At 48.0% G+C, this 16,485-nt stretch overlaps 1 protein-coding gene across 4 annotated transcripts in view; it reads left to right on the top strand.

Annotated features, from left to right (window-relative positions):
* Window positions 1–4,555: 4,555 nt before the first annotated feature.
* The window catches only part of NRP2 (neuropilin 2), a 124,203-nt gene continuing 112,273 nt past the window's right edge, over window positions 4,556–16,485 (top strand). For all 4 annotated transcript variants that reach the window (XM_054044749.1, XM_054044748.1, XM_054044751.1 and 1 more), the window contains exon 1: window positions 4,556–5,293. In XM_054044749.1, coding sequence (XP_053900724.1) covers window positions 5,221–5,293 — 73 coding nt within the window. In that variant the 5' untranslated portion in view covers window positions 4,556–5,220. The remainder of the gene's footprint in view (window positions 5,294–16,485) is intronic.

Raw genomic sequence — 16,485 nt, 5'->3', positions numbered from 1 at the left:
AGCTTAAAGGAATTACTACGTTGGGCAATGCTGATTGATATTCTAATTCTGCCTTTAGTAGAAATAGCACATTCTGGAGAGGATACTTCCAGGGATGATATTATTAAACCCTTGACAGCCCCCACTGGTGTGTAGTGTCCATAGAGAGGTACTGAAAAGTGATTGGGAGAAATCTCTAAGGAGCAGCAGGTAACTTCAGATTTGACCGCTGATATTTTTTTACTTAAGTTTATCGTCTTCTCTTACCCCGTGGCAGAAGAGTGCTGCAACAGCAAAAACTCATTTACAAATGTAGCTTTCCCTTAGACTGTAAAGAACCCAATCAGACAACAACCCCTAGCCAGATAAAACACCCAATGAAATCAGTGGGAATTTTGCTCACATACTGTAACTCTGCAAGATCAGAACCAAAGCAAAGTCAGCTTTCTCTCTGATTAGGACTTGGTAACCTTTCCTTTTTCTATGCTCTTTTGATACACATCTCAAGAGAGGAATGATTCATTCTGTGGATTTTTGTAACACTCTGATATCTGTGTTATGGTTTGTGACAACTATTTATATACTAAAAATCACACTTTCCTAGTTTGCTAGTCATCTAACCATTAGCAAGTAGTAAATAATAGTCATATATTTTCAAACTGGAAATGCAATAAATACGGGAGCTAGTTCTGCTCCCGCTGAAGTAAATGGGAATCTTTTCATTGACTTCAATGGGAATTTGATCAGGCCTAAGATGAAGTCTCAAAATGACGTATCAAAACACACAGATGAAACCAGCACTGCATAGCACTGAAGGTAACACTCATTATAGATCCCGTACCAAGTGGGCCCAATCCAGCACCCACTGGTGTCAATGGAAAGACTCTCAGGCCTGGACCCACAAAGGGACTTAGGCATCTCTCTCAGGCCTAATGACTATTTAAGTATTTATCCAAAATGTGCCAGAGAGAAAGCAAGAGAATGGCACTATCGGCCTGTGGTTAGGGCACCCCCCTGGGAGGTAGGAGACTGTGGGTCCAGTCCCCCTGCTCCAATCACTCTTCCATTGTTTATCCACAGTGGAACAGCTTCAACAGGAGCAACTGAGGGAGCCCCACATCAGACTATCCTCTAGCTCAGTGGTTAGAGCAGCCTCCTGAGAGGTGGGAGACCCCCTGTTTAAATTGCTTCTCCTGAACAGGCGGGGGTGGGGGTGGTGGAATTGAACATGAGTCTTCTACATCCAAGATGAGTGCTCTAACCACTGGGCGGTGACAACAGCTCTTCCTCTGGCTGGATTTCCAAGAGGACTCGACAGAGGGCAAGTCTACACTACAGTGCTACATTGGTACAACTGTGGTAGAGCGTCGCCTGCCAACATAGTGCCAGTGTGGACAGCACTTAAGCCAATGTAACTTACGTCGCTCAGGGGATCTCTTTCACACCCCTGAGTGCCATAAGTTGCATCGACTTAAGCAGTAGTGTACACCAGCCCTGAGTGGTCTTTGAGCATGTCTCCCAGATCGGGCCCCACAAGATAGGTGAGCAAACACCTATCTTCCCCAGGTTTGTGAATCGCTCTGGGGCTTAGGTGGCAGATAGGTGTCCGAACATCTAGTGAGAGGCAGCAGTGCACATACCCAGCGACAGGAACTTAGGCTCTGAGAGAACTTTCACGGCAAGAACATAGGCACTGAGTCAGTTTAGGCATGTATAGGGTTTGGCAGGAGTCTTGTGGATGGCATTGGAGCCTATAAGTGGGACTTTGGCGCCTAAACCTGAAAGTTAGGCACCTGTCATTTATGATCAGGGCCTCATTGATTTCCATGATAACGGAATCAGTCCCCATTTGTGTATGTGTGTTCACATTGTATTGTAAAGATTCTATTGGCACGAATTGATAAAATTACATATAAATTATAAGCGGTGGAACTCAAGTAAATTATGCCCATCACCCTAAACAAATTCTGATGAAACTTTTATACCCCCCCCCACACACGCACCCATTATGTATTTTGCAACAGAGGGTCCTGTGGCACCTTTAAAACTAACAGAAGTATTGGGAGCATAAGCTTTCGTGGGTAAGAACCTCACTTCTTCAGATGCAGTGAGGTTCTTATTCACGAAAGCTGATGCTCCCAATACTTCTGTTAGTCTTAAAGGTGCCACAGGACCCTCTGTTGCTTTTTACAGATTCAGACTAACACGGCTACCCCTCTGATACTTGACATTATGTATTTTGTTTCTGTTGCCTTTTAGTGACCAACTTTTTTATAATTGGAGCATTTTGGTATTTTTCAGTCCATCTGCCTCAGGTAAACCGAGGTTTACCTTAAATTACCATATAGAAACTTGTGAGTGTTAGGAAATATAGCCTAGACTGTTTAAACGACTCTATAAATAGCTTTTCTACATATCAGAGTGTCATGACTGTAGGGTTCACTCTAACTTTGTCCTCTTAGCCTGAAATTCCAGCTCTCAGGGCTTGTCTACACTTTCAGCACTGCAACTGCACTCATGCAGCTGCACCACTGTAGCACCTATTCTTCTTCTTCTGTAGGCATAGGTACCCCCCCTCCTCAAGAGGCAGTAGTTAAATTGACTTTTGTGGCATTCTTTTTTTTTTTTTAAGATGACTTTAAAAGTTGCTCTGAAGTTTGGAATGTTAAAGTCCTGCTGCAGAGCAGGGAGATGAATGCAGGTGAAACAGTCAAAGGTGTGAAATAACAGCAGTTTAATGGTTGTAGAATGAATGGGATTCTTCATGTAGCTATCATTGCCACCTACGTGATATAATGTATATGGGATGAGGAAGAGATTTTTTATTTTCTCGGTTTTATTTAATTTGTATTATATACGGATGGCCTTAAGCATAGGCGAAGGAAGCAGTCACTTGGATTCTTATGTTATGGAAGCACTGGATTTTCCCCTCCAGCAGCAGATGTAGAGAGGAAGCAATTTGCCCTCAGAATTGCCCAGGGGCATAAGAAATTCTTGTCCTGATGCTTCCCCATCTGACATTTTTTCCGTGTCCTACTTTTGCATGGAGTCACACCAAAAGCCAGGCTAGCCCTGGTGTTGTGTCATTATTTTAATCATTTTGGCTATTTACAGCCTTGGTGATAATGCAGTAATGAATGTTTACTGAAGTAAGACAACTTGGAACCCACAAGTTCATCCTAAAATACAAGGTGCAGCCGATGTGTTTCAGAAACTGTTAGCCTGGGGCTCTATGTAAACATTTTTTCCCCATCTTGCTTTAAAAATAGTTAGTTCGCATAAATTGTCTGCTTCTTGGAACATTTGTGACTGTGCTACCATCAGGATAAAAGTTTCTTCACTTCTTCCTGTCTTCGTTTCTCCTCTTTTCCAACTGGCTTCTTTCTGGTTTTTTGCTTGTTTGTTTTCCCTTGCACTGACCTAGCTAAAATCCCACAAAAAATTTTAATTCCAAAAAAGTATTTACACATCAGCATGTGTAGTTATTTAAAAAAAAAAATCTAACCATCAATTAATGCTTTCCTGATCATTATGAAAAATACGTATTTTAATTATGTGATTATTTAGCAGCCAGTGCAACATTTTTTTCTTTCATGGAATAAGGAAAAGTATAATTAACTTCTGAGTGTTTTGGTTTGATTTAATCAGAATGTCTGATGAATTCAAGGCTGCTGCACCGTTATCTTTCTTTGGACGTTGATCTAGCTTCATCTGTTCATCTGCTGCAGCATTGTATTGGGTGCCTGCTAACCTTGGGTATAGTTGAGGTTACATCAAAGCAGTCCCTGCATCTTCATATGCCCATATCTTTGTGAGGAATTCTCTTTTTGGGGACTAAAATTTGTCATGCTCGGTCTCAGCCTAGAGGCTCTGTATGTATTTATTTTGCTGGCGAGTTTGAGCAAAATCCTTTCAGCTATTTGAAGAATGGCGGTTAGGCCCTGATGGTCAGGGATGCAACCCCATGCTCTGGATGTCCCTAAGCCTCTCACTGCCAGGTGTTGGGACTGGAGGGCAGGGGACGGATCACTTGATAACTGCCCTGTTCGATTAATTCCCTCTGAAGCATCTAGCATTGGCCACTGGCGGGAGACTGGATGCTGGGCTAGATGGACCATTAGTCTGACCCAGTGTGGCTGTTATGTTGTAGCTAGTATGGCTCCAGCCTGTAGCTGCTATTGGGAGGGAGGGGCGCATTGGGAGCCCAGGGGGTTGCTGGAGGAAGCTGTGATGTCCACTAGCTCCCAGGGGCCAGGTCCTGGTTAGCTAGTTAGTAGCTAGTTAGTTACTAACCTGGTTAGTAACCTCCCCCTCCCCCCTTGAGTGGGGCTTGGGGTCAGTGAGGGGACCCAGGTGTGGCTCTTGGATGGGGCAAGTCTTAGGTCTGCTCCAGCCCTGTCGGGAGAGGAGGGGCGGTGCGGCTGGCGGCTGGCTGCGCGCTGGGTGCCCGCCGGGTGGCCGCTTTCCTGGGGAACACAGAAGGGGCGGGCCCTGGGCGAGCGTGTAATCGGATAGCTCTGCCTCTCCGCGCTGACATGCACGCGCGGCGGCCTGAAAAGGCTGCGAGGAGCCGGGAGGGAGGCACAGGCAGGCTCCCAGCGCTGCGCGCCTGAACCTCTCCAGAGAGGGACGCAGGCGGGAGCGGGGTGTGTGCGTGTGTGGGGCTAGGGAGACACGCGCGCACACCACTCGCGGCCCGGCCAGCGGCACGTGAACCCTCCGCCTCTCCCAGTGCCACTGCCCGGAGCCCCGGCCACAGCCACGCAGGGCAGGGAAACCACGCGCCGCGGCGCCACCCTGCAGCCTCCAGCCCCGGGGCGGTGCGATGCCCCGGGCGAGTCATTTCTGCCGCTGGCTCTCGGGAAGTGGGGGCGATGGTACGTTGAAGGAAATGACCCGCTGAGGGACTGTGGCGATCACACACACACGCGCGTTGCAGGCACGCGCGATTTGTAGACTAGATTTTGGGGGTGGAGGGGAAGCAGCAGCCGGCTTCCCTCGCTTCTGCATTAAAGGAGTTCCTGGGCTTCTGCTCCTGCTAGTGGGTTTGTACAAGGCAGCGGAGCGGGGGCAAGGCAGGACGCCAAGGCACGGAGGAGGAGGAGGAGAAGCGAAAGACAACTCGGAACATTTGCCGAGGAAATTCTAAGGTGCGGGGTGAAGACCAGCGTGACTTCCAGTTCCCGAGGAAAGCCCCTCGCAAACCCAGCGGGGGAGAAAACCACCCTGTCCCCGCTAAACATGGATACATTGCCTCTCGTTTGGGGATTTTTAGCTCTGTCCTTGGCTGGATCCGGAGTGCTAGGCGAAGCAGGTAAGACACACAAAAGTTAATTTCCTCAGCTGTACATGTTAATCATTTGCCTTTGAAAGCAGGCAGGGGATGAGGCGTCCTCTCTTCCCGTTACACAATTCCACAGCAGGTTTGCTTAGCTAGAGCCAGGACTCTCTCCCCTTGCTGGAAACACAACTTTTCTCTCCCTGGATGCAGTGTGCTGAGATCTGGGTGTCTATGTTTTGAAACACACTCACACGGAGACAGGCTTTGGCTGTGTTCAGATGTCACATATGGAATAAATCAAAAGGGTTTTTTTACAAAAAAAAAAAAAAAAAAAACTACAAAGTCTTTGCATTACAGTTTTCGGGAGATTTTTCTTTTAAATGTTTTGAAGCAGAACATATCTCCCTGGAGTTTTTTTCCCCAACCCAGCCAGAAAGGCATACATAATTTATAGCCACTCGGTTGTAGATACATTTACCAAGTCTAATTAAATAAGGTTTGAATGGGCAAGGGAGGAAAGCAACCTACTTTTGCATCTGAAAAAGTTCGTATGTTTTTAAGACGGGGTGGCGGTTTCAAAAAACACCCCCATGGCTCTTAGCAGATCATTTCGTGCCTACTGTCTAATAAAATACACCGCTCTGTAGCAGCTGGGGATGCCCCCCTCCTCCCTTCAGTGTCTGTGTTTCCAGGGAAAGAGAAGCTAGTGCATATACATTTTTATTAATAAAACAAACAGCGCGGACCTCAGAGGTCTAAGGAGCCCTCTGAAGTGGTTAGAAACTTTTCTTGATGGAATTCGGTCCTAAGCAGTGGCCAAAAGAGAGGGAAAAAATGAGGGGTGTGGGGGGAGCGGAGAGAGGAGTGGAGGGATGAGGACAAACTGTGTTGAGATAAGGGAAACAAAGAGACTCTGATCAAATTCCAAATCCCCGGTTTAATTCGGACAATCGGTAAATACATTTTGGGCTGCGCAGAACAGCCGTGGAGGGACTGGCGTGTGGCTGGCTAACTCCCTGCTCACTGGCGAAGGGCACACTAAACCCATTCTGCTTAATTACTCCGCCGGAGATCTGACAGAGCCCTTTCCAGCTCATTAACCGCTGGGCAGGGAGTGAAACCCTGATAAGACAGATCGGGGGGGAGGGAGAACCCGCAAGAATAAATATACAAACCTCACATGTCCTACTGTTTAGCGTCGTTCTTAAAAGATGTGCAAGTCCTGGAAGCCGCTAGCTAACAGCCGGGAGGCGGGGTGAGCCGAGGCGAAGCTAGCATCATGCTCCCCCATGGCTCCGCGTGGAGGCACTCGCTATATGTCAGTGAACATCATTATTTCATTGAGAGCGGAGCCTTCGTGCCACCACAGGCTGCGGATCCTGTCACTTCTGATTCCCCCGGGCGTGTGCCGAGGCGGAAGGAGCCTCTCTCATTCAGAACCAGTGCCTGGCGCTGGGAAGCCCGGACACCTCCTGGCACGTTATGTGGGGCGGTAAAGTCCGGCTAAGGTGACACCGGTGCCAGGGTTTTGCATTTGAAAGTGCAGCTCGGCGCCTGGTCGGGGCTGCAGGCCGGGGGGTGCCCCTGGCCTGTCACAGAGCTCAGCCGGGCAGAAATGCAGCGTGCAAGGGGCCCTGAGCGATGCACCTCACACAAACGCACCGAGGCCAGCTCGGACTGAGAAACCTCCGCGCCTGCCCCCGGGGGGCCGTGCACCGAAAGCAGCGGGGGCCCGGGGGCACCTCCCTCGGCTGGGGCCGGATCCTGCTGCCGGCGAAGCCAACGGGAAGCAGGATCGGGGCCGCAGCGGAGGGCGCCTGCCTCCCGTAGACGTGTTTGTGCTGCCACCTCCTAGACCCAGCGTCCGCCTGCTGCCATGTCCCCCCTTCACCTCTCCCTCCCCGATCCGGGGCCAGGCGCGCCGCGGGGGAAGATCTAACGCAATCGGCAGCGGGGGAGAAACTTTCAAGGGAAACCCTTTGAATGGGATTTACACTCAGACCAGCTCCGAAGGGTGGGTGTATGGAGGGGGGGGGTCCCGATAAAGCGTGTCCCGCACACACCCCAGCCTCTCCCATGCAGCGGCGGCGGTGCAGAAACAAGCGGGGATGGGAACTGAGCCACACACCCCGTCTCCTTCCTCCAGCGAGACAGGGCTTTCTGGTCGCTCCCTCCCCCGCCTCCAGCCGGCGGCGGCTGCGTCTCTCGTGTGCACGGGCAGCCTCGCTCCCACTTGGCATCGATCTGCTTGGGCCGGTGGAGCGGAGAGAAAGGCGGGGCGATCCGTACCAGTCCTGCCAGCACAGCGCTTCCCCCGCCTAAGCCGGAGGCGAGACCGCTCAGCCAGAGACGCCCATTGACTGGAGGGAAACCTCTGCTCGCTTCCACCGCGCCCTGCCACCAGCCCCTCCTGGTCCGGGCTCTCTGGAGGGGCTGCCTGCATTGGGGGTGCATATGTCTCTCCCCTCCCAGTCGGAGAGTGAGACTCTCTCATTCGCTCCACCAGAAGTGATTTCAGTTGCAAATGAGCCTGGGGGTGTTGTTGCTTTTCCCACGTGAGGAGGAAATGCTGCTGGCTAATGCTTCATTTCAGCTGCCTGATTCCTCCCTAAAACCAACAGCAGGTAATAGGGGAGATCAGAGCTGTGGTTAATTAAGCTCCCGTTTGCCGGAGCTGGGCTGAACTGCAGTTCTTCCCCTGGCACCAAAGAACCTGAACCTAGTTTGGATCAGCACAGCAGTGACTGGTCTGTGGATGCATTAGTGTTGCCCCCTTAAGGGGAAATGCCATGGTAGAGGAAACTAGATCATTTATACCAAAGGGATTGGACGCCGACAGTCCCGTTAGGTTTCTTTTGCTATTATTTAAGATTCTTTTTTTGGTGAATTTAGTGCTCATGAAAGGTAGGCGCCGGCTTTCACAGCCCTGGCCTGACCCAGGCAGAACACTTCTAAGGGAGAGTGTGGGAGTTCACAGTCCCTGCCCGTTCAGGCCTGGGCCTTTCTGAAGAGCTTGCCAATTAGCGCTGGTGATGATGTTTGATGTGGACATCTGTTCACTTAGGAGCTAGGCTGACACTGTAAAGAAAATATGTGCTGCAGGGAGCGGGCACAAGTACTGAATCACACACACTTGCAGCGGTAGGACTAGAACATGGCCCTTCAGCTCCAGCTTGTCCGCTGAAAGGAATCCATAGCTGATTGTAGTAGTAGGTTCTTTCCCCTACCTCTGGACAAGCCATGAGAGGGCAAAACCACACCCACCCACTACTAGAGGGCAAATGTATTCATTCTTTTGCAACCCTCCCTACTAGAGGGCCTCCTCCCTCCAACTATAGGACCATCTAACTCAGGGGTTCTCAAACTTCATTGCACCGCGACCCCTTTCTGACAACAAAAATTACTACACAACCCCAGGAGGGGGGACTGAAGCCTGAGCCCACCCAACCCCACCACCCCAGATGGAGGGTGGGGGGGTCCAAAGCCAAAGCCTGAGCCCCGCTGCCCCTGGTGGTGATGGTGGTGGGGTCAAAGCTGAAGCCAGAAGGCCTCAGCCCCAGACAGAGGGCCTGTAAACTGAGCCTCACTGCCCAGGACTTGGGCTTCGGAGCCAGGTGGTTGGGCTTGGGCTTTGGCCCCAGCAAGTCTAAGCCAACCCTGGCGACCCCATTAAAACAGGGTCCCAACCCACTTTTGGGTCCCAACCCACAGTTTGAGAATGCCAGGTCTAACTCATACAGCATATGCCACCAAGCAGCTCAAATGATGCCCTGGTGGGGATTTTAGCAGTCTGCCCCTGACTGACTGAGTTCATCCCTGTCCTGGACATCTCTGTCAGAGCAGATTTATCCCTGGAATTTCATAACGCTCCTAAAGAAGACATTTATTGCCTTTGTTATGGACCAGATGACAGTTGTTTTTCTTAAAAAAAGTCTCGTGAAGAAATCCACAGGCCCCTCCTGCACGTTCTCCTGCTTCGCCCCACCCTCTGCCCCACAAGACTTGCACTTCAAATTACAAAATGGGAAGACTTTGCTATCTGGGAGATTCAGTGGATGTTACTGGAATGATGCATACTTCACTCTCTCCTATGCCGGCACAGGCATGTGTGGGAAAAGGGTTTTTTCACAGTCTGAAAGGGGACATTGTGCGGGACACCCTTATTTGATGAAACAAGTCTCAGTACTTTCCCTAGGAACTGAAATTAGAGGGGTGTTCGAATTTACAGGGGCATTGGAAAACAGCTAAATTGGCAACAACACACACAACTCTGATTCTGTTAGGTGTTGTGTGCCCTCATGTCCTTGAGTAGATACAGAATCAGGTTCCTAGAGGTGAAGGGCTCTGTATCCATTCCCATTCCCTGGTGCCATGCAGTTCAATAAAAATATTTGGGTGAGTGCCTTCCTCCTCCCCGCAATCCAGCCTCCGGTGCTGTTTGCGTTTGCAATGAAGTTCTCATCCTGTTTGACATGAGACTTTTTGTTGTCAAGGAAGTGGTTGTGATATCACAAATACTGGAATATGACATCATTGTGTAATCCAATAAGAGACAATAAACTGTGACAGGGCGCACACTCTGATTTATATTCAAGTAGTTTTAGTAATTAGCAAACATGGTAAGAAAAACATGTCAGAGGTGGATGGATTTATATTGGAAGTCTGGTGTATTTGAAAGCTTTCCCCCATTATGAGAGTCCCTCTTTAAGCTCCCCCAAGGGATGTAAATAGAGAGGGGAGAGATTTTTTAATAGACAATAATATGATAATCCACACAGAAAAAAACCTCTTCCAGTCATTTTTACTGTAAGAGATAAACACTGCAGCTGCCAATTTATTTGTAGTCAAGCAAAGACTAAGATAACTATGTAGGGAGTGGGTTGGAGGCCCTGGAAAGATAAATCTGATGGTTGGACGTCTGTGTGTTTTTCATCTTCCCTCAGCTAGTTGCAAAACCAATCATATAAGAAAGTAAAGGTTTTGAGTGACCCAAGTACAGAGTGATTCAGATGATGTTTATGCAACTCTGAGCAATGCTCACTTGTAAAGACTTTCAAATATTTTCCTAAAAGCTGGTATTTTTAGAAATGACTTCTGTAATCTAGCAGAACCAACAACCCACTTGCATGCACACACGCGTGGGTGGCACACAAACTCTCATTGCTTTGCCTTTTAAATCCTGTTATGCTGTTAACTGAAAACTTACTGGGAGAGAGAGGATTTTTAGACTAGGAATCTGGCAGTTGCCAAGAGCTTCATTAAAACATACGAGTATGTGCTCAGTGAGGGACTATAACCCATGTCAAGGGGGTATTTGTTTTTCTAACTTTTTTCTGGCACAGAATTATCATTGTTTGTGGCGTCTGCTGTAGCAGGCAGACATGCTTTTCCCCAGAGGGCTCGAGGAGACACTTTCCATCTCCATCTCCCGGCTTTCCCTCCTCCCATTATTTACTCTTTGCTTTAGGTACATTGCGCCAGGCTAAGGGGGCTGAGATCAGAAAGCAAACTAGTTCCGTTCTGGGAAGCTGTGCTGGAGAAGAAGCTCTCCCCCACTTCAACAGTATGTCACTTTGCACAGGCCATTGGATTGGCTTCCTAACCGGATCTAGTGCAGTTGGGTTCCCGGACACAGTGGCCTTGTATCACGGATAGCCTTAGAGGAGAAAGCATCCTTCACAGGGTTTAGGAAGCTGTCAGGTTCAGATAAGGCTGGGATCCTATCCTGTGGGACCCCCAGTTGTATTAATAAGGAAAAATTAATTTTTAAGCTCTGGGACGGCTGCCAAATTATGTGACCTCTGACAGACCAGCTGTGCTGTATAAATACATCGTATGTATCTGAACACCGTGCTCCGATCTGAAGTTGAAATATTGAAGTAAGCATTTAGCAGTTTTGGTGGGGGCCATTTGCAGCAGTGTGAGAGAAAACTGCAAGCTGCTAAACTCTCTTCCATTGTGATATGAAGTCGCAGAGGCAAGCCTCACATCTTGGGGTCTCCCGCTTGGGGTCTCTAATCCAGAAAGCAGGGAAAGATGACAGAATTTACACACTGGAGAGTGAGGGGGAGGCGTGAACAGCTCCAGTTTTACCCTCATCATACAAGAGCCCTTTGACACATTTCTAATTGAAACAAAGGGATAACTAGGTTATTTTCAAAATCCCTCTTCACACACTCTGGTTTAAACTGTGGTAGCGGCATCCACACAGATCAGGGTTGTTGCTAGCACAGTTTTGCAGTGGTTTGGGCTACAGTGGCATGGTTTTAATCACAATCAGAATCAAATGGTCATCTCCCAGAAGTCAAAGTCACATCAAAGTCTCAAAGGGCCAAGTTGTTCTCCAGAGATAGACACAAGAACTGACTTCAGTGGGAGTTTTGTCTGAAGGAGTTCAGGAATTGGTCCAGATTGATCAACCTGTTCGGCTCCCCTCAAAAACAAGGACTCATCCCAGTAAGCCTTTATTCACACAAGTAGTCCAGCTGAATTCAATGGGACTGCTTACATAAGGGCATGTAGGACTGGGCCCCAATCCTGGCTGTTAAACAAAGACTTAGTGTTTAAAAAAAAATTCCAGGTGACCTTCTGTCATTTTGACTTCATCTACAAATTTTGTTTTGGGGAAAGGATTTTCCTTTGTGCCTTTAGTTTTTTTTTAAATAGTCTCTTAGAGCTGTTCCTTTTCCTAAGAGGGATGTAGAGGAAGTGATCCAAGTGTCGTGGGGAGGGATCGATCGTGATAAAGATTGCATTAGCTGGCATGCAAAGTGAACCCACATATTAATAGAAGAGGGTGGACAGCACTGGAACCTTTTATCTGAATTGCCCCTTTCCTCTCCAGACTTGATGGTTCAAGAAAAATTGGATCCAAAGCTTGAACCACCCATGTTTTGGGTCTTTTCTGATTTGCCCATTATGTAGGTAAGACAAAAGTGATAGCTCGTATACAGACACCCTGAGCTCTGAACCACTCTTGGTTTGGGTTTTGAAAACCTGGCCTTCTCTGGCCCACCTCTACATGATAGGACTAATAAGCCAATAGGCTTCCATGCCAATGCCATTCATTTTCAGTTTGCATGTGTTTCTTAGAGGGATCCCTCAGAACCTAGCCCTGGCCTGGAATTCTCTCTTCCAGAGTGGGGAGGGCGAGAGAGAGCTGTAAAGAAACATGTTCATGTGCAAGCCACACCCACCCTTCCTTTCCTCCCTGACCACTGAATGTTTGCTCAGCAGGAAACAATGTATTTAAGACATTTTCCAGAATGTGTAATAACTTCTGCTCTGGTATGAAGGCTTAGCAGTAGCTGCATTTGAGAGAGCCCTCAGAAAGACAAAATAGCTTTTGCCCAGCAAGGCTCTTAAATAATACCATCTCCTCCTGTGTCTTCATAAAAGAACCACGATCTAATCCAGAAGAGTGGGGGAAGACGACAGCAGGGGGATTGTGTCCAGTGTGGCGGTGGACATTAGCATGCTACTGACACGCCTGTTGGACAGCACAGTGCCAAATGCTCAGTGTAAAGCCGTTTAACTTGCTCTGTAGCTTCAGCAGGTCCTCTGATAAGGATCCTTCTTGGAGAGCCTGGCCCCGTGAAGGGGAGGAAGGGAACGAAGGGAACGGTAGTTGACTGGATGGGGATTGCAACAATAAGTGTTGGATACAGAAGGCGTTATGAGGTGGGGGTGAGGGGGTAAGATGCAGGATCTCCTTCTTGGCATTGTAGTAATAATAATAATAATTAATAATTTCAGATTTATATAACACCTGTCATCAAAAGAGATCAAAGCTCTTTACACATGTATCCTAGGTGAATGCACGGTCCCTTCCTTAATTCATGAAAGTCAATTGCCTCTTAATCTTCTTCCACTATCCCCCCACCTGCCTTTTTGCAGGGGGAAGATGATCACAGTATTTTGCTTATTATGTGTTCTGTGGCTAAGTGGATAGGGGACCTGGGTTCTACTCCCAGTGCTGCTGTGTGACCCTGGGCAAGTCATTTCACTACTCTGTGCCTCAGTTTCCCCATCTGTAAAGCAGAGGTTATGATACCTCCTGTGCAAAGTGCTTTGAGATCTACAGATGAAAAGCACTCTGCAGGCCCTAGATATCATTATGAAACAGTAGTAGTCCTTTCTGCAATTTCAGTTGCTCGGAATTATAATACAAAAGCAAGTGGAAACAGACGCTGTTCCTTGTTGACCTGAAAGTTCTAATGTTGTTTGTTCCTCCACTCAAATGACTATTGGAGTAGCCATGAATTGTAATTCCAGACCTATCACCAATGGCTCCAGAATTACATTTGCAGTAAGGCCTGGAGAAGAGTGGACATAAATATAAACTAACACTATTAGATCAGTTGCCCTATTGGAATTGCATTTGTTTATGATATCAGATGACAAATAATGAGGTTAGTGCAGGTGGCATTATGTGAAATGGCTATGATGTGAAATCTCATCAAAGTAACATTTTTTTAAAATGAAATGAGAATTTTTAAAGGCTAGGGGTCAGATCCTCAACTATTGTAAATCAATCTAGCTGCATTGATTTACACCAGCTGAGGTTCTGGCCCTGTGATTTTTCAGGGAAGAGTTTCTAGTTGTCCCAGTGTTAGGTTTCTATTTCAAGTTCCTCCCTGGATTAAGGTAGCAACGAAGGGTGCAAAGATTGGAAATCTTTTAATTTGTCACTTTTTAAAAAAGTTAATATGATTTTTCCTTGTAGAAGTTCACAGGGAACAATTCCATTTGATCAGTTACCAGGAGGTCACCGTTCACTGCTGTCCAGTGCTAGGAAGTAAATATATTGTATCCCTTCCAGTTGCCTTAGGAAGTGGTCAAACGGCTGCATTCCTAGCCTGATGGATTGGCTCGTTTCTTTTTTGCTTAAGCCCAGACAGAGTTTTTATGAGGCTGTCTCGTGACAGGCTGAAGTCACTCTGAATAAAACAAAATCCTAGTTCAGATCACAGATAGAGCCCTTACAATCGGCTTAGCTGTGGCTCTAGCATGAAATTTAGTTAAACTCTGAGTGCAGCTTGGAGGGACTCAGATGAGACGGGATGGCATCTGGGGCACTTCCCGTTTTATAAAATCCTGAAAAGTGTGTGCGTGTGCTTAATCACTTGGTGATCATCTTACAGAAGGCGCTGGATAGCTAAATAAGTGCATTTACATGTGTATATATCTGTATCTATTAAGTTGTTCAGGAAGCCTTTGAAACTTTATCCCACAACAGAAATCAAACCAATGTGACACCTCAGTTAAATATGACCTCCACTTTTGGGCTAAAATAGCTAACCTTATTAGCTCTCCCCTGTGCTATGTGTCTTTCCTTGACAGATCATTAAGCAATGTTTAAATCAGAGATACCACATTTGTGGTGTTTGATCCCTGTTCATATTCCTAGATTGGAAACTCCCTGGGGCAGGTTTCAGAGTAGCAGCCGTGTTAGTCTGTATCCGCAAAAAGAACAGGAGTCCTTGTGGCACCTTAGAGACTAACAAATTTATTTGAGCATAAGCTTTCGTGGGCTTTCGTGCATCTGAAGAAGTGAGCTGTAGCCCACAAAAGCTTATGCTCAAATAAATTTGTTAGTCTCTAAGGTGCCACAAGTACTCCTGTTCTTTTTCCCTGGGGCAAGGATTTTATCTTATGGTAGGGGCTCAGCTAGCACTGTGATGTGGAACCCTATAAAAACCTATATAGATACTTCAAAAGCACTGTGGATGGTGGTAATAATAATGAATCCATCAAGATGTTAGAACGCTAGTTTTTCTACCCAGGCAAAGGACTTAAGCACATGCTTAAGTGCTTTACTGAATGGGGATGGTTTGCTGAATTGGGGCTGAAGGTCTGATCCTGGGAGGCGCTGAGCACCCTCAACTCTCATTCACGTCCCTGGGAGCTGAGGGCACTCTGCTCTTCACAAGGGGCATTCAGCCTGTGGCAGGATCCCTTCGTTACTGAGCTATACGTGGATATGTGCTGGCATGAAAAGGAGCTGTTAGGGCAAGGATTCTCACAACACATTTTTTGGTGGTCTCAGAGTGCAGCCACCAACTCTTGCTGGTGGCCGCACTGACATTTTCCCCTATAATACATAATTAACTTTAGGAAAAACAAATAAATACACACAGATATACATCTAAATCATTGTCATTTATTTATGTGGGTGTTTTTTTGTGTGTGGCCTCAATAATAAAAATAATTATGTGAAAAGTGATATTTGTATGTTCATTAATATCGCTTTTCACAGCACACTTTTTCTCAGGAAGCCCCAGGACAAATTAAGCCCTAAATCGGGAGTCAGAGAGGGAGGTAGCAGGGACCAGGACGATGATGGAATGGATGTGGGGCCAGGAAGGCAGTGGGAGTCCAGGGGGATGGATGGGGAGCCTGGGGAGGCAGCAAGGGTCTGGGGCGATGGGGTGGGGGGAGCCTACATGGCCGGAGCCGAGGGTCAGCACTCGCTGCTGCATGGTCAGAGCCAGAGGCTGCACAGTTGAAGCCAGGGGTTGGAGCCCGCTGCCTCGTGGCTGGAGCCAGGGGTCAGTACCCAGGGCTGACTCCTGCTGCCACACAGCTGGAGCCCGGGACCTGAGCCAGGGGCCAGTGTCCAGAGCCAGGGGCTGGAGCCCAAAGCTGAGGTCACATGGCCAGAAAAGCCATGCAGCCAGGCTCCCAAAGTCCCGCCACTGGAGCCTGCCGCCTAACCACTGAGTGCCACCAAGGTGGGTCGAGAATTCACCTTGCTCCTGCAGTGTTGTGCCCCACGTGTCTCCAGAGGTGGTGCAAGGCAGCAACAGGAAGGGAGGGAGGGGAAGAAGCCAATAGTTTGCTTCCCTTCCCATCACCACCCAGGAGGCTGTCATGGCTGCAGGGTGGCCGCATTTGAGAAACACTGCTTTAGGGCATCTCTCCTTTGTGCTGAATTCCGAGGAGCAGAGATCTTTGGGCCTGTGAGGGAGGAGGGAGTGGAGCGCGGGCTGCAGTGTTCATGGCATTTAAAAAAAAGTACATAACGAATGCTGCTTGAGGGGATGGAGCCCTGACCACCAATAAGCAACCACTGCTCATCCTCCCCTCCTGTCTCTTTGCCCTCGGACAGAGATCTCACAGCCTGCTTCACGCATCCTTCTTTCTCCCTGGCTGTGGTTTCAGGGAATACTGGCTCTTTGATCTCATTTATTCCTAACTCAGATGTACTTGAGTGATACTCCTGA

The sequence above is a fragment of the Malaclemys terrapin genome, chromosome 11 (assembly GCF_027887155.1).
Source record: "Malaclemys terrapin pileata isolate rMalTer1 chromosome 11, rMalTer1.hap1, whole genome shotgun sequence".
NCBI lineage: Eukaryota > Metazoa > Chordata > Testudines > Emydidae > Malaclemys > Malaclemys terrapin.
The sequence above is the reverse complement of the archived record's forward strand: the minus strand, read 5'-3'. Positions and strand labels throughout refer to the sequence as shown.